Source organism: Xenopus laevis, chromosome 3L, assembly GCF_017654675.1.
Source record: "Xenopus laevis strain J_2021 chromosome 3L, Xenopus_laevis_v10.1, whole genome shotgun sequence".
NCBI classification, from domain to species: domain Eukaryota; kingdom Metazoa; phylum Chordata; class Amphibia; order Anura; family Pipidae; genus Xenopus; species Xenopus laevis.
The window spans coordinates 157,107,769-157,130,267 of record NC_054375.1 but is presented as its reverse complement, the minus strand read 5'-3'; the positions used below and the strand labels follow the sequence as shown (position 1 = coordinate 157,130,267).

General features: G+C 36.7%; 2 protein-coding genes across 2 annotated transcripts; both read left to right on the top strand.

Annotated features, from left to right (window-relative positions):
- Nucleotides 1–5,189: 5,189 nt before the first annotated feature.
- LOC121401319 (olfactory receptor 510-like) lies at nucleotides 5,190–16,303 on the top strand. Its single transcript, XM_041585704.1, has 4 exons — nucleotides 5,190–6,146; nucleotides 10,596–10,682; nucleotides 15,437–15,637; nucleotides 16,157–16,303. The coding sequence occupies exons 1-4, from the start codon at nucleotides 5,190–5,192 to the stop codon at nucleotides 16,301–16,303; spliced, it is 1,392 nt and encodes a 463-aa protein (XP_041441638.1).
- Nucleotides 16,304–21,287: 4,984 nt separating this feature from the next.
- LOC108710485 (olfactory receptor 11L1) lies at nucleotides 21,288–22,229 on the top strand. The gene has a single exon (XM_018251621.2). It carries the CDS (start codon nucleotides 21,288–21,290, stop codon nucleotides 22,227–22,229), a length of 942 nt encoding a protein of 313 aa, XP_018107110.2.
- The last annotated feature ends 270 nt before the right edge of the window (nucleotides 22,230–22,499 follow it).

Below are 22,499 nucleotides of genomic sequence, written 5' to 3'. Positions count from 1 at the left end.
TTATATAATGATTATTTTATAGACAAAACAAATACTGCAGCCAAGCAAGGACAGCACCCAATGATATTATACTATATATATTGATCTGTATCTCAACTATATAGATTGTTTGGAATTTTGGAATTTTCCATGCAATTAGTAATACTGGATAGGCATATACAAAAAAAATGGAAACATTTAAAAAATATAGAATGGAGTTTCTATAGTCTTCACATTTTTGATTTTCCCAGAAATTGCAAGATCTGGAAGATATATTCCAATGGACAACATCAGACTTCATTTGGAAACAGTCAACTTTACCTTACGTGACATGAAATACATAAACCAGACCAAAATAACTGATATTTTTCTGTTAGGGCTGAATGTTCCTCAGACACTGAAAACTGTCCTCTTGGTTATTCTTCTTGTGTTATATGCTATGACATTAAGTGGGAACAGCCTCATAATTGCATTGTATTCTCAAGTCATTCTCTCCGTTCCCCTATGTATTTCTTTCTCAGTCATCTTGCTGCCTCAGATATCTTACTGACCACCAGTGTTGACCCCAACTTGCTCTGCACCCTCTTGAACAAGGGTAAAATCATGTATGTTCCATCTTGTCTATTCCAGTTCTTGGCATCTGGTTCTTTCACTGAAGCAGACTCCTTGTTGCTAACTGTTATGTCTTTTGATAGATACCTTGCCATTTGCAATGCATTACGCTATGGAAGTATTATGAATCTCAAGCTTTGTCTTTATCTAGTTACATGGTCATGGATGCTGAGTTTGCTGGTGTGTGCTAATGGGGTTGTTCTGATATCTCGCTCGGAGTTCTGTGGGTGTAATATCATTGACTTCTTTTACTGTGATTTTTCACCTCTTCTTCCATCATCCTTAGCATCCTCAGGATCTCCTCCAGTGCAGGTAGGCAGAAAGCCTTCTCCACCTGTAGTGCCCACCTCACTGTTGTCTGTATGTATTATGGGACCTTATTTAGTAAATATACAGTGCCACCAAAAGGTCAATCACTCAGCATGAATAAAGCAATTTCTCTGCTATACACAGTGGTTACACCATTTATCATCCCTATTGTTTACAGTTTTAGGAACCAGGATATCCTGTCATGTCTGAAAAAGTGGATTTCCATTGTAGTGGAACACAAATGCATTTTTGTTAGAATTACATTTCATTGAAGCCCTAATAATTTAGGCTCCAATAGCGATAACCAATAACCCTGTCCCTATTATTTGGGTATATCTTAAGCACAGTTGCATATCGCTCCTTATGAAACAGAATGGAAAGTGGAGCCACAGCATGTTCTATAAAATGGCAACCTAATTAACTGGTTCAAATACACATGTCTTGGGCCTAGAGCTCTTTGTCAAGTGTGTATACAGTACATGAATAAATAAGTAATACTATAAGCTTTTGCATAAAGATGGATTAATTAGAACAAGTGATTTTTGAAGGTAAGGTGTACATTTTCCATTAAACTTGACCTATCTAGAAGTGCCTAGTGGTCAAGAAGCTCGATAAAGTCGATTTTCATCTGTCCTTGAAATATAGCAGTCCATGTAAGTCACATTACAATGCCTTGGATGGCTGAAAAAAAGAAACAGAAACTGCTCACAAGAAAATGCTATCTAAAGAATAATTCTCAGTTTTCAGAGCAAAAAAAACAATAACAAATTTTTCGTGATTTATTGAAGTCCGGTGGTCTAAATGGTCATCTAAAAGCTCTCGAGGTCCTGTATACTGGGGAAGGTCCCAGTGTCTGCGTTGATGTCCATACTGATTTCAGATGATTTTGGGGTTTCAGTGCAAAAAAACTCAGAAAAATCTTAGTTTTTTCGGAAAACTCCAGAGTTTTCGGGGAAAGCTCTGAAGTTTTGCCAGACCCTATTTTTTGGCCTTTTTTCTTTATAAATAAGATCCATTCAGGAATTCGGAGTTGCTCGGAGTTGGATATTAGAAATATTGAGATAAATTCAGACCTTGATAAATAACCCCCTACATGTAGACCAACCAGTAATAGTGGTGCAGAAGGCATCAGGTGATCCATGTACACATGCAACTGTGTTCAGGAGGAAGGGTGAAGGGTAATGCATTGCACAATGCCCCACGCAGTGCAGAAAGTTTTTAAAAATAAAAAAAAAAAGCCAATTGTGGCTTTTTTGCAGGAGCCTTAACAGATTTCTGAGGTCCTCCTGAGATGTAGACATCCCCAAATGTTTGATAATTTTGGTGAGAACAGTGCACTGGAGATGCGGGGTCTCTTTTAAGCTTATATAATTAAAGTTATACTGCAGTATTGTCTAGGAAATAATGGGCACTGCTCCAAACAAGTTTTTTTTGCATGGGAAAGTATAAACAGGCATCTATTTGGGTTGTATTACCCTTTAATCTAACCCTCCATGCAGCTTGGCAATTAATATTGACCCTATGCCATATGCATGTTGAAGCTTCTGGTGGAAATGCTCTGTGAACACATAGTAATGTAGAGTTCCCCATAACATGCTAAATTGGCTTGATTTCAGCACGTTTAACATATTACTTTATGCAACTGAAAATTATTTCATTTATAAAAAACAAGTAGGCGACACTTGTTCCCTGCCAAAATGCAATCTTCATTGGGTCCCATAATCCTCCTGCTTGCTCTATTTGATCACAGCCCAAAGCAATGTCATTGTGCATTGTAACTAGCTGGGTAGGTAATAGGTATCAACTTGCAAGTGGCAGGGCTAGTCAAAGAACATTGAAGTCAGAAGTCAGCGCATTGTTGTGAAGATAGAAGAATCCCCACCTTACCACTCATGAGCAGGGAGTCATCAAAGCCCTACAAAACATATCAAGCTGTTGCCACTTTGAGGTCTTTATACAGGGTGTGTGGAAGAAGGTTCCCTAATCAAAGAAACTAAGATCCTGCACAACCTGAATGAATGTTTTATGTAAGACATGCCGGGAGATCTGCTCCGTCCCTTACCTCCCGGCGCATCTCTCTTCATCGGCGGGTGCGCACTTCCGAGCTAGGGGCTAAGTGACGCTGGTGTTTGACGCTGAGTGTCTTGACGCCTGTGTCATGACACTGAGCGACATGACTTCACCAGGTGGTGCAAAGGGTTCAAGGCTGGCGGCAGGAATCGTAGTCGGGGGTCAGGTAGGAGTCAAAAACCAGGTTATCAATCACAAAATATGCTTGAGCAGGAACAGTAAACTGAAACTTAGCTTGTGCATTCTCAAAATGGTGGACTGGCCTTTTACGGAAGGTTTGGCGCCAAAAATTCAAATCCGGCACCCACTGGTGACGTCATTATGCTCAGCGTTATGCCGTCAGCATCACCTAGCCCCTAACCCAGAAGTGCGCACCCGCCGATGAAGAGAGATGCACCGGGAGGTAAGGGACGGAGCAGATCTCCCGGCACGTCTTACAGTTTATCAGGAACAATGAGGCTATCTATAGCCATGAAGGTTATGGGAGATCCAGCAACCCAGAGCTGTCTGTAAACTCAAAGAACACCTCAGAGTGCCCCTCTGATTAAGCAACATTACAATCAGGGTATAGTCTTCAAACTTAACTAGTGCACATTTATGATTGCCAAACACACATTTTCTAGCTTTAAGCTAGAAAATGGATGCAGAATTGCACCCATTATAATTCTATTAGCAAATTCACATACTCTTGCCAATTCTTTGGTTGTGCCTCCATTGGGAAGTGAGCCCTGTGCCTATGAACAGCCTGGATCAGTCAATAAAGAAATGGTTGCCTCTCAACAATCCAATGTCCACAGCACAATACAATCATTCAATTGTATCAACCATGATTAATGTGGCCAAAACACTAATTCCCAGATATTGGAGAACAGATCGGACTCCATCATTAAGGAATGGGTTCTTCAGATTCAAGAAATATATCAATTTGAGATCCCCAGAGATAACCGAACTCAAGAAGACAAAATCTGATAGAAATTGACTCACCAGAATATACAGGTCTTATTGCTTAGACAGGTCTTTACTCAATACTACGTTAATACTTAATTCTTGATCCAACGCGAGCTAAGTAGTGCTCTGCTGTGTGCTCAGCTGACCTCCTCCCCATGCCAAGTAACTTTTTGTGTATGCATCCTTATTTTTCTCTAGTAACATATATAGAAACACATAGGGGCACATTTAATAAGCTTGAGTGAAGGATTCGAAGTAAAAAAAACTTTGAATTTCAAAGGTTTTTTTTGGGTACTTCGACCATCGAATAGTCTAAGACGCCCTTCGACTACGACTTCGACTCGAACAATTTGAACTAAAAATCGTTCGACTATTCGACCATTCGATAGTCGAAGTACTGTCTCTTTAAAAAAAAACTTTGACTACCTACTTCGGCACTTTAAACCTACCGAGCAACAATGTTAGCCTATGGGGACCTTCCCCATAAGGTTTCTAAGCTTTTTTTGATCGAAGAAAAATCCTTTGATCGATGGATAAAAATCCTTTGAATCGTTAAATTCGAAGGATTTAATCGTTTGATCAAAGTATTTGCGGTATTTTGCCAACTTTTCCAACATGACAAAATTTTTTTGCCGCTGTCAAATTTTTGAGCGAGTTTTGCTAATTTATTTTCCGTTGCCAAAACTTGGAAATTCGCCACAAATTTGTGCCTGATGAATTTATTCGCCCAGCCATCACTAGCAACAATATCTTTCACTGAAGAGATCAAAAGATGGAAAAGCTCTACCTGAACATTTAATGATTTGACTCTCTCTGAAGACCTGGCAATAATATTAATTATACTTTAGGGATATCCTTGTCTTACAAACAATGTTCTCTCATATTTTTTTGACAACGAGGAACTGAATATAAATAGATGAAAGCTGCTTCAATGTTCTCTAACAGGACAGAATTTAGATTGTGTATGTTAGTTTAGGGTAGAGATGTGTGACTAGGGATAGAAATGCATATCAACTGAAGTAAATAGCTGGATAGAGAAATAGATCTAGATAGATAGGTAGATAGAAAGATAGATAGGTAGGTAGATAGAAAGATAGATAGACAGATACTTGTAAACTCTAGTTCAGTTTCTATGACTCCTTGAGTAAACCAATCTGTTTCCATATTTCTCTTTTATATATATTTGTGTTTATTTGTGATACCTTCATATCTATTTATATCAGGTTTGAGCCGGGTATTAGGCTAAGAAAGCTTTCTGTTTCTTGTCGAAAATGGAAGGAAACAGGACCGTTGCCACAGAATTTTTTCTTCTTGGATTTCAGCAATACAGCAGCCATAAAATCTTTGTTTTCATTTCTCTTCTTCTTATCTATTTAATGACTTTAACTGGGGATCTTATGATTATTCTTTTGGTATCAACAAATCAACAACTCCAGTCTCCAATGTATTACTTCCTCAAGCACCTGTCCTTGTCTGAAATCATTGCTACTACTAATATTGTCCCTAACATGCTCTATAACATATTGGAAGAAGGGAGCTCCATGCCAATTATTTGTTGTTTCATGCAGTTTTATTTCTACATTGCCTCAGGGGGCGTAGAGTCTCTTTTTCTCACTATTATGTCATATGATCGATACTTGGCCATCTGTAACCCATTGCGTTACTCCAATCTAATGAACATCCAGATTTGTCATACTTTGGTTTTATGTTCTTGGTTGTTGAGTTTCTTAGTAATGTTGGTAACAGTATCATTTATATGCCAATTGCAGTTCTGCGCCTCCAATATTATTGATCATTATTTCTGTGACTATGAACCACTTCTGGAACTCTCTTGCTCAGACACCTCAGTTGTGAGAATAGAAGTTCTGGTAATTTCCATCCCAACAGTAATTGCAGCCTTTACATTCATTATCATTACTTATATATGTATTTTTGTGACAATTCTTAGGATCTCCTCCTCTGTAGGCAGAAAGAAAGCCTTTTCAACCTGCAGTGCCCACCTCACCTCTGTGTGCTCATACTACAGCCCTCTCATCATCATTTATGTTGTACCATATAGAGGAAGTTCTCTAGATGCAAACAAGTCTCTATCTTTACTATATACAGTCATCACACCGTTACTTAACCCACTTATATACAGTCTGAGGAATCGGGAGATTAGAGACACTTTAAGTAAAATTCTGAATAAAAAAAGGAAACATATTAAAATCTTTACTAGCAAGAATAGTGTAAATACTATAGTCACATTGAATCATGAAGCCTCTCTCAAATGTAATATTTTGAAAAAGATGGGATCTTCTGGTAATCATAGTGAAAGAAATGATAGTGTCCATTCTTGCAGGCATTAGTAATCAGTATGTTGAATGGGAACAGAAATGAATACTCTATATGTATTTATGTATACGCACACTTGGAGGGCTTAAAGTTGATTGTTTGTCTGTTTGTGCCCAAAATTAAATTTGTCTATGGGGGCAAACATTTAAATTCTGTTGAAGTTTTTTTTTTATATAAGTTTTTTCATAAATGTGCTTGATGTTGAAAAAAAGGTTATCATGTAAAATCATACAGTCAATTATATGGAACTAAAAGAGAAGTAAGTTTGTAAATCTTTTAAATAATGCAATAAGCATCCAAGAAAACCAGATGGGGCAACAGGTACATTTTGTTTAAGTTAATTCATGTATTAGCTCTACAAGAGCATGAACATTTCCCTACATTGTTAGTGAAGCTCATTTTCACTATGCTACAACTGTTCATAGATAAAATTCTGTCTATGTTTTTTTAAATTACTTTCCCAACAAATTCTGCTAAAAAGGGTTACTACGCAGGGCTGCCCGCTGTCCCCACTTTTGTTCACATCAACAACTAAGCCACTAGAGTTACTGGTCTCCTTGTGTGAAATTCTTCTCACTATAAACGTTGCTCCTAAATTTCTGACAGCTAGACATATCATATCTATTACTGGATGCCTCACACAGTTCTATTTGTTTGGTTTGTCCACAATTACAGAGTTTTCTACTTACAGTCATGTCTTTTGATTGATACCTGACCAACTATAATCCTTTGCTCTACCATTCCAGCATGAGCTTTCAGTTTTGTCTACACCTTGTTCTCTTGTCTTGGTTCCTAAGTTGCGTCTTGTTATTGGTTATAACCTTTTCACTGAATCAGCTTGATTTCTGCAGTAACAATGAAAATTAATTTTTTTTCTGTGATATTCAACCCATTCTGGATGTATTCGTTGTGGGGACATATACACACATTGTTCTTGCTATTGTGAAAATACCATCCACAAGTGGAAGGCACAAGGATTTCTCCATCTGTAGCTCTCACCTGGCCGTACTGTTCTTGTATTATGGATCAATAACTGTTGTTTATGTTGTTCCATCCAGAGACTCCCTGAAGCATATCAACAGGCTCCTCTCTTTGCTTCACACTGTGATGACTCCATTATTTAATCCAATTGTATACAGTCTTAGGAACCAGGACATCAGAGAGTTTTTTGGAAGAATCATCAAGTCAAATGTTCCAAGTTTTTGTATTTATGTTCATTAAGCCACAGTATCCTTAAAATGCAATAAATGAAATAAATTATCAAAAGAAACTGCAAAGGGATTTTGTCATTGGAAAACACGTTGTTTTACAAAATGCATCATTTAATAGTGGTCCTCCAGCAGAATCCTGCATTGAAATCCATTTTTCCAAAGAGCAAGCGTATTGTTCTTAATTTTGAAATCTGCCATGGCGCATGTTGCTAGTTTTCCAGGTGCCACCAGTCATGTGACTTGTGCTCTGATAAACTAGTGATCTGCTCCAAGTCCAGCTTACCCAAGTTGTGAATCCTTCAGTGTCCTATATGAAAGCAGTTACATTGTGAAATGCTAACTTTTTCTGAAAAGTTCATGACCAGGCAAAATTACCTGAGATGGTTCTCTACACACCAATATTACAACAAATTTTGATCCAAAATGTATTGGTTCAATAATAAAATGTAAATAGTAGAACGATTTACGTGCAATGCACACAGAGTAATTAAGTGACAAAAACTATGCTATAAAAGTCATGACAGAATCTCTTTAAGGACACAATTTATAGTAGCGAATGTTTGCTTAGTGCAATACCTGCCTACCTGAAGTCAACAGCAAATTATATGGATATTTAACTTATACATATAAATTAAATATGACATCACTGAGTTATTAGAAACCATCTCTTTTTCTTACCTAAAATGTTGTGTAACTGAATGCCACTTCTGCTGTTGTATAGTCTGTATTATACATTTTCCCTTTCCAATGTTATCTTTGGCTCTCAAATAAATCCTTCAGGTGTTTTTTGTACTAGTACTCTAAATTAATCTCCTTGGTTAAATTGTTTGGATAGAACTGCTATCATTACAGATTTTATGCCTCAGGAGTTTGTTTTTCCAGAATTTACACTATTTGTTTCCTAACCCCATATAGCTAAGCACTTTCTTTACCAGATTTTATATTGTGTCAAATATTACATTGTTTTAAAACAGTCCCCATGAAAACATAAAGTCGGGGTTCTACTGTATTTTTCACTTAAGAACCGATGAGGTGGAATTGGGTTTGGTTGGGGTAATCCAGATGTTCATCTATTTGGCCCAGGGTTTGTGAACAATTATGACAAAAACTATGTCATAAACAGGGGAATGTCATGAAGTCATAAAATAATTTGGATTAACTGCTATAACACTGTAACTTGAACTGCGACTTGCAAGGCAGAAAAAATACAGTATATACTGTATATATTTTAACTACCAAAACATCATTGTACATCCTGCAGGCTTCTTTCCCTACTTTCCACCTTAATCTTTTTTAAATTCATCTACATGTTACCAAATAAGATAAAATACATTAGGGGGCAGATTTACTAAGGTTCAAGTGAATTTTCGAAGTACAAAAAGTTCGAATTTCAAAGTAATTTTTTGGATACTTTGGCCTTCGAATAGGATACTACGACTTCAAATTTAGTTAGACTTCGATTCGAACTAAAAATCGTTCGAATATTCGACCATTCGATAATCGAAGTACTGTCTCTTTAAAAAAACGTTGACTTCAATACCAAATTAAACCTGGCAAATTGATATGTTAGCCTATGAGGACCTTCTACAAACTTTTTATAAGTCTTTACACATCGAATAAAAATCCTTTGATCGTACGCTAAAATCGTTCGATTCAATCGTAGGATTGCCAAATTCGGTGAAAAAACTTTGAATTCGAATTCGAAGTTTTCAATTAGATGGTCGAATTTCGAAGTTTTATGTACTTCGAAATTCGACCCTTGATAAATCTGCCCCTTGGTGTCATTTTCGATCAAAACCACAGATGGACAAATTTCCTGCAAACAGTTCACAGTACTTGTGCCAAAATGAACTCTTTGCACTGCCATATAGTTACACTCAGTGGTGCTCAGGTGCAACACTCCTTGCAACTCTAAAAACTCTGGAATTGTGGAGGGAAAAGTAATGATGAGCAAATCTTTGGTATTTCATTTTCAGTAAGATTTGTGATAACTATGAAATGTGGTAGGGCATATATATTGCCCTACATTGTTAGAGGACTCCTTTCCAGTATTCTTCATCAAGAAAAATGGTTCCTATATTGACAATTTTTTACAATCAGAGGCTTCTCTATAAATATCATAGCATCTAAATATCCTTTGTCCCAATTGCTTAGGCCACACAATCTCCACATCAGCTTGACCAAACCCCCCTATAAAGTTTAAATTCATTATGTACTATAGTAAAGTACTCTCCCTACAAGATCACAGACATCCTTGCTGTTTGTTTGGTACTCCAGTGCTACGCAATATGTTGGCGCTATATAAATACATGTTAATAATAATAATACTCCAAATGATTGATGTATACATTATTGGACAACGTTGATAATCGATGATCTGGGACCTGAAATACAGGGGTATCCTGCTACCTTTGAGAAAGCCACATTTGTGGAAAGCAGAGCGCGAGTAGAGCTCATCACCTCACATTTGAGTTGCAAGTATATAAGTCTTTAAAGCTCTTTTAATATGTTTCAATATAACTGTGTTATATCAGAAATGTTTCTTTTCTCAACAGAATCTAGAAATGTTTTTGTTTGCCCTTAACAAAGGAAAAATGTGATAACGTTGAGAATTGTATTTGATGTTTGTATTTTGTACCAATTATAAGCTAGAATTTATAAAAAAAAATCTTTTAGAAACAGATACAGTAATATGGGTTGTATTCATTACTAACATTAAAATGAGAACATTAAAATTAAACTGAGAAAAGTCATCGTGGGGTTTAATCACAAGTTTTTCAACATCTTCAGGTACTGAGGAATTAAATGAATATCAGAATATAGTATTAACACTTTTTTTTTTTTTTACCATAGAAATGTTCTAGGCTTTGAAACAGTTTCCTCATTCATAATAATACAACATTGGTTTAAAATTAAAACATAATAAGCAAATACATACATCTTTAAAACATGCTTAACATTATGATATGTATGTGTACTTATTGTTAAAGGGACAATAAAGCATAGAAACAAAAGAGAAAAAAACTAAAAGATGTGTGGAAAATGCACTCTGCCTAATACTTTAATTTAAAGAAATCTGCATTTTTATTTTCATTTAAAAAATAGTTGTTTTTTTTTAATTGTACCTTCTAGATTCTTCTTCTTTCTTGGACAAGAAATTACATTCAAGATTATATTCTGAGGAACGGCATTATAGGTAATCAGCATGGCTTTATGAAGGTTAGGTCACATCAGACAAATGTGATTGATTTTTATGATGAGATTAGTAAGAGTTTAAACAGTGGAGGAGCAGTACATGTGATCTACAGTCTTGGGATTTTTAAGGTGTTTGATATAGTGCCCCATAAATGGCTGCTTCTAAACTGGTCTTATGTTTGTACATGGATAGAAACCTGAACACGGACAGAACCTTCATTCTGTACTTGGATTAAGGTTTTTAGAGGGGTCACACAGTGTTCTATATAGGGTCTAGTTTTATAGAACCTGTTCATTAATGACTAAGGGGAGGGCATTGTAAGTAATTTATCAGTGTTTGTGGATAACACAAAACTATGCAGCCCAATTAATTCCATCATGGATGTGGCAAAATGGCAATTTGGGTGGCTAAGTGGCAGAAGAGATTCAGTGTTGATAAATGTAATGTTATGCACCTGGCATGTAAAACATGCAACCAGTTATACTCAATAGGACTGCACTAGGGAAATGCATGATGCAAAATGATCTTTTGGTTTTTATAGATACTAAACTTGACTGAAAGCAATTTAAGTCAGCAGCCTCAAGGGCAAACGAGTTCTTTAGCTGAATTCAAAAGGACATGGATTTTTTGGGGGGAGGGGGTCATTCTTCCCTCTACATAGCACTGGTAATGCTCCATCTAGAATATGCCATGCAGTCTTTGCCTCAAGTACTCAAACAGGCCGTTATTGAATTAGAGAGAGTCCAAAGAAGGACAACTAAGCTGGGAAAGGGGGATGGAAAGTTTTAGATTGCTAGCCAAAACATTGTCTTGAACTATGGAGCAACTGGGAGAAAGGTTAGTAATTCAATGAAAAAATCTTAAAAAAAAACTTATTCCACTGCTTATCCCATGAAAACTCTGCTGAGAAAAACTGGAACTAAATCAGGAGAAAAGTTTTATTTCCTCCAATTTTTTCACCCGATAAACCATAGAATAAAATGTTCTCATTGATTTGAATTTGGACCTGTATTTAGTAACTGATCTGTTCATCATGGGATGCTGTAGATTCTCAAAGAACACATAGACCACAGTCTTTCAACACTTATCTCTTCAACCTGCAAGTTTTACATGGCAATGCGCCTATTACACATCTGCTTCTATGATATCCAAGGATTGGAATACACAGTGAGATTTTTTTTTATATGTAAACAGATTAGGGGGATAGTATAGAGGCCATGGGTATTCCCACAAAATTAAACCAGAGACCTAAGCCTACTTGTACCAAAACTGGACCACTTATTAATATTATCCAAAAACATGAATAATAACCCTTTCTTGCACTTAGCTTATACTTTTCTGATTAGAAAATATTTAGATCTAATTTTACCTGCCATTTGCCATTGATACTATTATAATTCCCCATACAACTTCTCACAGTAGTATAGAAAAGACTATATAAACCATAATGTTCAGTTTGATGTTTTGATGTAATCAAACATCCTTTTTCCGCATATTCAGGACCATGCACAATTGATGATGATCCAGACCTGGCATCAACTACGCATGTTCTATGTTGTTGATCAACTACATGTTCTATGTTGTTGAGCATAAAGAAGAGGACCGACTTTGGTGAACAATGGCACTCGAAAACCCCACTATGCTGTATATTTAACCAGGTACATAGGCAATTGTGAGATTAATAGGTGGTCTTGTTTAGGAGCAGAGAGGAAGGTTTTTGGGGGGGTCTGTCATTATATTGTGTTTTATCTGCCTTAATGATTCAGACAACAATATAAGCTTAAGTCTAAAGCTTTCATTTTCATCTTACAAGCTGTACACAATTATAATACTTGCAAATTGTTTATTGATCAGTGTCTGTGCTAGTCAGTGATGATGTGATATCTTATTTTATATAGCACCAACATGTTCTGATGCACCTTAAATAGATTATCCTTTATTCATATTTGCCCCTACCCCAGTGGAACTTACAGTTCAACTTCCCTATCACATAACACCCACAATGAGTTTCATAAGAAGTCGATAAGATAGACAGATGGAAGTAGATACAAAAACAGATGCAATTGGGGCAATAAACACTAAACTTAATTGACTTATTTTAATGTTACAGTTTTCCTTCCACACTTATAGTGCTTTTCCACACATAATGGTAATATGGAAATCTACAGTGTAAATAAAGGGATAGAGAATGTCTACTTTCAGACACCTTGTTTTAAAGTGGATAATCTGCTGATGTAAAATAGCCATTGTACCCTACATACAGCATTACAGCATGAACATGTGCAGGTCTCTACAGATTTATGGTCTAGTAGAGTACATTTTATTTGCAATGAAACTGTTTCCAAAGAATATACTCTTAGTATTAATAATACTATTACTATTTCTATTAATACTACTACTACTACTACTACTAATAATAATAATAATAACGACAATATGATTTTCTGATGGTTTGTACTTTCTGAAGAAGAATAGACATTTCTACTACAACAAAAACTATCTGTTTTGAAACAAAAGGTAACAAATACTATAGGCAATGAGTGCACAAAATCTTACCCTTTCAGAATTTCGTTTGGTGGGATTTTAGAATCTTCAGGAATTCAAGTTTATTTACTTCAGCACAATCCTGATGTTCTACTTCATGACTATAACTGGTAATCTTACCATCATCTTGTTGATATTGACCATTGAGCGTCTCAAGGCCCCTATGTACTATTTCCTTTCCCATCTCTCCTTGTGTGACATTCTTATCACTACAACTGTTGTTCCTAAACTCCTCAACATTGTACTGATATCACAAGACATCATACAGTATCTATTACTGGATGCCTCACCCAGTTTTATTTTTTTGGTGTGTCTACAGTTACCGAGTGTTTTCTACTTACAGTCATGTCTTTTGATCGATACCTGGCCATCTGTAATCCTTTGCGCTACCATTCCATCATGAGCTTTAAGCTTCGTCTTCACCTTGTTCTCTGGTCTTGGCTGATAAGCTTTGTCATATCACTGGATTTAACTCTTTTATTGAACCAGCTTGATTTCTGCAATAATAATGAAATCGACCATTTTTTCTGTGATTTTCAACCCATTCTGGAACGTTCTTGTTCAGACACCTATATTGTGAAAATGGAAGACTTTGTATTAGGTGTGCCAATAAGTCTCTTTCCATTTGTGTTCATTGTTGGGACATGTTCAAGCATTGTGCTCATTGTCATAAAAATACCATCCTCAAGCAGAAGACATGAACCTGGCTGTAGTGTTCATGTATTATGGGACAGTAATTATTATTTATATTGTTCCATCTAGAGGCTCCCTAAAGCACGTGAGCAAGCTCCTCTCTTTGCTTTACACAGTGATGACTCAATTATTTAATCCTATTATATACAGCATTAGAAACAAGGAGATTAGAGGTGCTTTGGGGGAAATGTATCAGGCCAAAACTATCAAGTTTCAGTATTTAAGGTTATGAATTGTAAAAAAAAACAATATTATAGCAGTAATCCTGATTTTTTTTATTGTGCCATATCTGCCGTAACAAGAATGTATGGCAAGAATGTTTACAAGAAAATATATGGGTGTTTAAGTGGAATCAAAAATGTATAAAATAAACAAAAACACTCCAAATCACCAAATATAGTGTAAAGAATCCCGCTGGTCAGGCGTGTCTTTTTACCTTTAGGTGCACTGGCCAGCGGGTCCATTCAGCTCCTCTACTGCACGCATGTGAAACGTTGCACTGTGCATTGTGACATCAAGCAGTGTGTTGTGATGGCACGAGCGTGCGCATTTGCGCATTGTTTATAAACAAATAATGAATTTCGTTATTATTGGTCCTATTCCCTGCCCATTTTACTTGTTTGCCCCTGATTGGTTCCCTAGACTGTAAAACCCTCTCTCCCACTACCCCTTGCCTAAGCTGGCTTCTGGATTTCAGATCCTGCTCAAGCCCATGCAATACTGTTTTTTGATTCTCTTCCTGACTACCAAGTTCTGATCATTGTTGCCTGACCCAACCGTGGCCCGTTCCTGTTCACATCTCTGCGTCCTCCTTGTGAGTGCTGTGATTTGCCCCAGAAGTGTGCAGGTGCCTTGTCTGCCCACTGCAGAAAATTATGGGGCTCCAAAAAGGTCATAGGTGAAGTCTGGGGTGGCAGAGGGTTTCCCTTGTTACACAGAATGGTTTCTCCAGCTCTCTCTCAGGGCTCTGTGCTAACAGATCATTACAGTTGGCCAACCCCAGCTTTCCCAACAGATGATTCAACCTTCTCTGCCTAGTGTTCCCCTTGCACCAATCTGCCCATTGGAAGAGCTGCAGGTATGCTGCCCAAGATTTCTAAAACTTTTCGCTACAGTGGTGAACCAGAGGTTTGCTGAAAATTCTTGTACCTTCTGCTATGCCATCCGCTTCTACTGAGGAACCCATGCATCTAAAAGTTAATTCTGTATAAATAACTGGTTCCAAGCATCTAAAAGTTACCAGGCTGTACCCAGAGGAAAAGAATTAAAGACTTATTTCTGTACTGTGGGTTAAGCGGGCATTTTGTCAAGACTTAATAAACCTACTCAGCAGCCACTGGGAAACCTCAATTCCTAGGACAGAAGGAGGAGTCTCTCCATGGCAATGTCTTCCCTCCTCAAAAAAATTCCTCTTCTCAAATTCTAATGCCAATCACCCTTACATAATCCTGCCACACTTTTCTAGATTCTGTAGCTGTTGGGAACTTAATTGATCAAGATTTTGCAGAATGCTTTTGTTTTTCTTTTCTTCCCCTTAAAGTGCTTCTTGCAGCCATACCTGTTGATGGATGGCCTGTCTTCCCAGATCTGCTTACTTGCGCAACACCATCTCTTCTCCTGCATGTTCACTGTTTACACTCTGAAGAAATCTCGTTTCTTGTCATCAAGTGTCCAGTCACCCCTATCATCCTGGGACTTCCATGGTTCCAACTACATAATCCAGTTATCATTTGCTCCACAGGTGAATTGGCATCTTGGAGTCCTTTTTGTTCTTCTCATTGTATTTCTACATCAGGGTGCCCTGTTTCAATTTCCTTGACCACAGTTTTGGAGTTATTGCCTATCTGTAATAGTGACTTTTCCAATGAATTTGAAAAGAGGAAAGCTGAAGTTCTTCCTCCTTGTAGATCCTATGACTGTCCCATTGATCTAATCCCTGGAATTGTTCCTCCTAGAGGTAGACCTTAACCTGACTCAAGTCATGAAAGACTTTATCCAAGAAAATTTAGGCAGAGGGTTTTATCAGTAGTGATGAGCAACATTTTTGATTGTGTTTTGCAGCAAAAATGACGCACATAGACTTCAATGGGAGAAAAAAATTGTTACATGTCAAAAAATATTTGACACCCATAAACTTTAATACATTTTGGTGAATCTTTGGCATTTTGTGGATTTTTTGCGAAGTGAAATGGGTCATATTGGCCCATCCCTGTTTATCAGAAAATTAAGTTATTTTTGTGTTTATGGTCTTCATTCTCAGGTCCTTCCTGTCAATCTTACTAAAGTGGATGTTCCTGCTGCTGGATCCTTGATTCAGGACTTTAAAAATATTTGGCCTGTTTCTCCTTCTCCTGTTCTCCTAGATGGTCATCAGGAATTTGAGCATTGTGGATTCTTACAAATCTAGAGGAGAGGTACAATACCTCATTCATTGGAACTGTTTTGGTCCTGAGTTGATGTCAACAATACTCATGCTCCAAAATGATTAAAGAAATTTCATAAGGATTTCCCTGTGCATCATACTTTTTAGCCCCTGTTTAGTTCACTAGCCCTTTAAACCCTCTTTCTCCCACTTCCCCTTGCCCAAGATGGCTTCTGGTTTTCACATTTTGCTCAAGCCTGTGTTTGTTTGCTATATTATTTTTTTATTCTCTGCCTGACTACTGACTCTGATCCTTGTTACCTGACTCTACCAATGCCCCAAAAGGGCATTGATGAAGTTCGGGGTCAGCAGGGGTTTCACACATCTGTCTCCATCTGTCTCTCAGGGCTCCAACAGATCTTAAAATGACAAATACCCTTGGTGCTTATTCAAGAAAACATCCAAGCCCCTTTTAAGGGCATTAATAGAATCTGTCATCACAACATCTCCAGCAAGACTTTCCACATGTCCTCACCATGAAGAACCACCTACTCTGGTCCAAAGGGGTTCCTGCTGTCCTAAGGTCTCCAACAATCTGTCTGTAATATTCTCTAATGTACTTGTAAACACAATATGTCTCCTTGCAAGCACCATTTCTCCAGAAAAAAGACACTGCCCAAGGCTACACTACATACTCATTGTGAGGCCTTATTGATATAGTCTATATATTAAATATACAATATTATCATTGTCAAGGTGAAAAGTATGATAGTTTGAAGTCTGAAGCTATAAACTAGGGATGGACAAAATAATTTGCCATAGTTGGATTCACAGGGAATGGGCAAAACTTTTTGCGAAATCGAGTCAAAAATTTGTCATGAGTCTTGTTTCGCCACACGTCAAATTAGGCACCCACGCATCAAACTCGTAGTGTGCAGGTCACATGAGACACACATGATATGCATTCGACACCAGTATAAATACACAATGCCTTGTTCTTACACATGTAGGAGTGGAAAACTTTTCCAAGAACAAGGTGGCAGGCCCTGGCATGCTTAATGAGCAGCACTGTTTTATTGAATTCCTTTTTCAGGAGATATATGAAAATCCCCCCCCCCCGAGACCCCAGGGATACAGTCCCTGAAAAGGAATTTAATGGTAAGGCTGCAGTGCAGGCTGAGACGGCACTTCAACGTACATCTGAGGCTGCGTGTCATCCAGCGGATCTGGAGTGATGTAAAGAGGCGGTGCCCAGATTTAGTGGATCAGCTAAGGGCAGATGTAGAAGGTATATTTATTTAAACAGAATAAATAGATTCCTATTCTTAATTACACGTTTTCATATTTATTTTGCTATTTTTGAGCAAAAGAGGCAGCACCACTGACAGCACCACCACCTTCACCTGACTTGGCAGAACAAGCTGTGGATGCTCCCCAGCGAGCAGAGTCAGAACCTGTGGCGGCAGCAGCTTCTGATATGCGCACTCAGACTGGAAATGCCTTTTATGACCAGAGCTGCTCATCGCACTGGTCCACCAAATGAATGCCATGAAATAGGAGCTTCAGGAGGTCAGAGACATTGTTCAGTCTCTCCAGAAGGACAACGCTCCTCCTCCTACTCCACTGTTATAAATGTATCTGCTGAAAAAAGATCATTTAAGATTTAGCACTTTTGTGCTATTTTTTATTTTTATATGAAAAAAAGTTCTTCAGACATCTATATTTGGAGTTTATTTTTCATTTAACTACTACTCAGATGGTACTTGAAGTTGCTTGGATTCGATAACACAACTATGAGTATTTTCAATCAGAGTCATTAACATTAAATTACATATTATTTCAGATTCATTACAATAACATGTAAATATATGGTTCATTCACATAAATATATGGTTTATTCATTTTTATCTGGGATACACAATCTACTAGTAGTTATATATAAAGATACAACTTTTTGGTTAAACAGCATTATAGAGAAGTGGTAGATACCATTACGAGTCGATCAGGGACGATTTTAAGAAACTGGCAAAATGGGAGAATTTTTTTATATTGAAAAAACACTTGTAATCTAGCAGATAGGAGGTTTGCTAACAATGTAGTGCATGTGTGTAGCAGTTTACTGAAACATGCATGTGATTTGTTCTACCCATTGACTCCAATGCAAATCCAATGCAATGCAAAGCGAAACATGGCAGTTGGCATATTCACTCAACACAAAAAAAGCTTCAAAGTAAGGGAAAATGTTGTATTGGTAACCCCAAATCCGAAAAAATGTGCCACAAATAAAACACCCATACACTTTAATTTAATCTCACTCAAATGCATTATGCGTTGAAAAAATTATGCCATCAAAAGTCAGGCGCCCGTCAAAAATATTTTTTGCGTCAAATCAGTTTCGATGATTTTTTGGCGAAGCAAAATTCTAGAGATTTTCCCATCACTACTATAAACTTAATTTAATGAAATACATATAGATTGCCATTAGCACATACATTCAGAAAGGGAACATCACATAAAAAGTGCCTCCATATCCTTTTCTATTCTATCATTTTGCTTTTACTATTCTATTCTTTTGTTTTTCCTACACAAGTCTAAGAAAAGCAGTATAAGTATGCTCGTAAAAGAATCTTTGATACAACTAGAATATACTTCAAAGGATAATCCAGCCTCATATTAGAATAATTTTTTCGGGCCTACTCATTCAACTTTATTTACTAGCAAAAATACACATTTTAAATTAATTAAGGCTCAAACCTAAAACCCCAAATGGGCACTTTAAAGGGAAGAAGGTATTAGGTAGTAATTTTTGTTACAATTGTATACGATGACCTGGAGGCATCCAAGTGACTTTAGGCAAATTTACAGCTGTCATCCTGATTTTCTTTCTATTATGGCTGACAAACGAGAAAAGATAGGCGGAAAAAAAAAACAATGCATAGGTTAAAGTTGAAGCTGAAGCAGAGCAACAAGTCATAATTGTAGAGTGATTCTTTAGAACTAGGTGCAATACAGATAAACTAAGGCAGCTCTCTGCTGAAACATACTAGTAAGGTTAAGCAGTAGGTCACGGCAGGTACAGTTTTGATAGCTGGCTGTTCAATAAAATGCCGATGCTAAGCAAGTAATATACTAGTTGATAGAGCAAACTGTGGAATCTAGAATCATTTGAAGCAGTCCTATTTTTTTATTAAACAACACTTTCAGGAAAATTTACAGTACATCCAAATACATTCATTTAAAATGTGTGTCAGAGGACCCAAGTTGTTAAACAATAGCACCAAACAACCCTACTGTGCTACTCTACATATTTAACCAGGTTCATACAGTAGTTAGATCAGTTTTCATGCTAATAGGGGGTGAGACTCAGGAATAGAGAGAATTGAGAGGTCTGTCATTGTTGGTAGGGGGTGTTCTCCTTTAATGTTTTAGACAACAATATAATCTTAAATCTTAAACTTTCATTAACAATTTTATAAGATGTATACATCGGTAATGCTCGCAAATGGTTACCGATAGATGAGGAATCAGTGCCTATATCCTGCATGAATTTAAATTATTTTTTATTTAGCACCAACATGTTCTAAAGCTCTTTACATAGATTATTTTTTGAAGATGTATAGATGAAGTACTTATACAAACAGATGCATTTGGGGGAATAAAAACAAAGTGTAGGGGGTTATTTACTAAACCTCAATTTTTTTCTGGTCAAGTTTTTTTGGGAAAAAACTCAAATTTTTCAAGATTTATTATACCGCAAAGATGCAAAAAGTCAGAATCCGAAAATCCAAACCAGTCGAGGTGATGTAGAAGTCAATGGCAGACGTACCTATTACAATTTGAAGATATCATGACCTGCACTGGGTTTCGTCTGCTAATCTGAAAAATTTTGGGATTTAGGGAGATAACCTGAAAATAATTAGCAATTTGGGGGTCAAATTGGGTTTGTGCTTGATTTTATTGAGTTTTTTCAAACTCAACATTTTAGAGTGATTTTATTGATAAATAAAATAAAATTGTGGATGGGAGTTGGGATCGGAGTGGATGGTCGAGCTTGGTTCAATAAAAATATGAGACAAATTTGAGTTTAAATAAATAACCCCCGTTACAGTTTTCTCTCTACAATTAGGGGGTGTTTACTAAAACTCAAATGTATTTAATTTTTTTTAAGTAAAACAAAGTTGTTCTAACTTCCAATCATGAATGAGCTTGAGAAAGTCGGTGCAGGAAAAGTCTCCTCAAAATCGAACAAAAATTCTATTTGTACAACTTTTTTGGATTTGAATCACTCAATTTTTTCGATTTGTCACCGAAAACCCTGGATTTTTCAGATTATTGTATGAAAACCAGTGCAGATAATGGCATCTTCACATTGTAAAAGGGACATGTGCCATGGGCTTCTACATGACCTCGATGGTTTTAATTGATGTATTTTCAGATTCGGATTTTAAGCAGCTTTGGGAAACCCAGTGCAGATAACGGCATCTTCATATTGTAAAAGGGATATCTGCCATGGGCTTCTACATGACCTTGATGGTTTTAGATCAAGTATCTTCAGATTCAGATTTTAAGCAGCTTTGGGGAATAATACTTTTCTAATATTTTGAGAATTTTTCCCTCTAAAAATTAGAGTTTTCCCCTTGATTAAAAAATTGAAGTTAAATAAAGAGGTCCTTTATGGTGCTTTCCCCCACACAACGATAAAATGGAAATCTACAGTGTAAATAACACATAGGGAATGTCAGCTTTTAGACATTTTGCTTTAAAGTGGATTATCTTCTAAGCAAAATACAGTAGCACTACATACAGCATTATAGTATAAAAATGTGCAGGTCAATACAGATATATGGTCTAGTAAAGTAACATTTTATTTGCACTGAAATTATTTCCAAAACAATACTCCTTGTTTTATTATTATTGCTACTACTAGTAATAATATGATTTCCTGAAGGTTAATCTTTTCTGAAGAACATTTCTGCGACAACAACAACTAACTGTTTCAAAGTGTAAGATAACAGATACTATAGAGGTAATGAGTGCACAAAATCGGACCCTTTCAGAATTTCATTTGGTGGGATTTCAAAATCTTCAGGAATTCAAGTTAATTTTCTTCAGCACAATCCTAATATTCTACTTCATGACTATAACTGGTAATCTTACCATCATCTTGTTGATATTGACCATTGAGCGTCTCAAGGCCCCTATGTACTATTTCCTTTCTCATCTTTCCTTGTGTGACATTCTTCTCACTACAAACATTGTTCCTAAACTCCTCAACATTGTACTGACATCAAAAGACATCATATCTATTACTGGATGCCTCACCCAGTTTTATTTTTTTGGTGTGTCTACAGTTACAGAGTGTTTTCTACTTACAGTCATGTCTTTTGATCGATACCTGGCCATCTGTAATCCTTTGCGCTACCATTCCATCATGAGCTTTAAGCTTCGACTTCACCTTGTTCTCTGGACATGGATGTTAAGCTTTTTGTTTTCACTGAATATAACACTTTTATTGAATCAGCTTGATTTCTGCAGTAACAATGAGATTGACCATTTTTTCTGTGATTTTGAACCCATTCTGGAACTTTCTTGTTCAGACACCTATATTGTGAAAATGGAAGACTTTGTGCTATGTGTGCCAATAAGTCTCTTTCCATTTGTGTTCATTGTTGGGACATATACACACATTGTTCTTGCTATCATGAAAATACCATCTGCAATTGGAAGACATAAGGCGTTCTCAACGTGCAGCTCTCACCTGGCTGTAGTATTCATGTATTATGGGACAATAATTGTTATTTATATTGTTCCATCCAGAGGTTCCCTAAAACATATCAGCAAGCTCCTCTCTTTGCTTTACACAGTGATGACTCCATTACTTAATCCTATTATATACAGCCTTAGGAACAAGGAGATCAGAGATGCTTTGGGGAGATTTAACAAGTCAAAATTATCAAATTTTAGTATGTAGAGTAATTGATCTTTAAATTGTAGTTCATCGAAATTGAGCATCATTAAAGCAACAACTTGTCTTATTGTATATAGTGTGTTGATGTTAACAATAACATTTATGGATGCTTTAACAGAATGCAAAATTCTACAAAAGAAACAGAAACACTTTGGGGCAGATTTGCTAAAGGGCGAAGTGACTAACGCTGGCGAAAATTCACCAGTGTGACATCATTCAGGCACTTTATTGATTTACTAACAGGCGCAGGCATAACTTCAATAGCGAAAGAGA

Bases quoted from the DNA above. Each gene is read 5' to 3' on its own strand.
- LOC121401319 (XM_041585704.1), top strand. From the start codon at position 5,190: ATGGAAGGAAACAGGACCGTTGCCACAGAATTTTTTCTTCTTGGATTT. The intron at 6,147-10,595 runs GTAAATACTATA...TGTACCTTCTAG, and splicing joins TCTTTACTAGCAAGAATAGT to ATTCTTCTTCTTTCTTGGAC. The intron at 10,683-15,436 runs GTTAGGTCACAT...TTCCCCTTAAAG, and splicing joins ATCAGCATGGCTTTATGAAG to TGCTTCTTGCAGCCATACCT.
- LOC108710485 (XM_018251621.2), top strand. From the start codon at position 21,288: ATGAGTGCACAAAATCGGACCCTTTCAGAATTTCATTTGGTGGGATTT.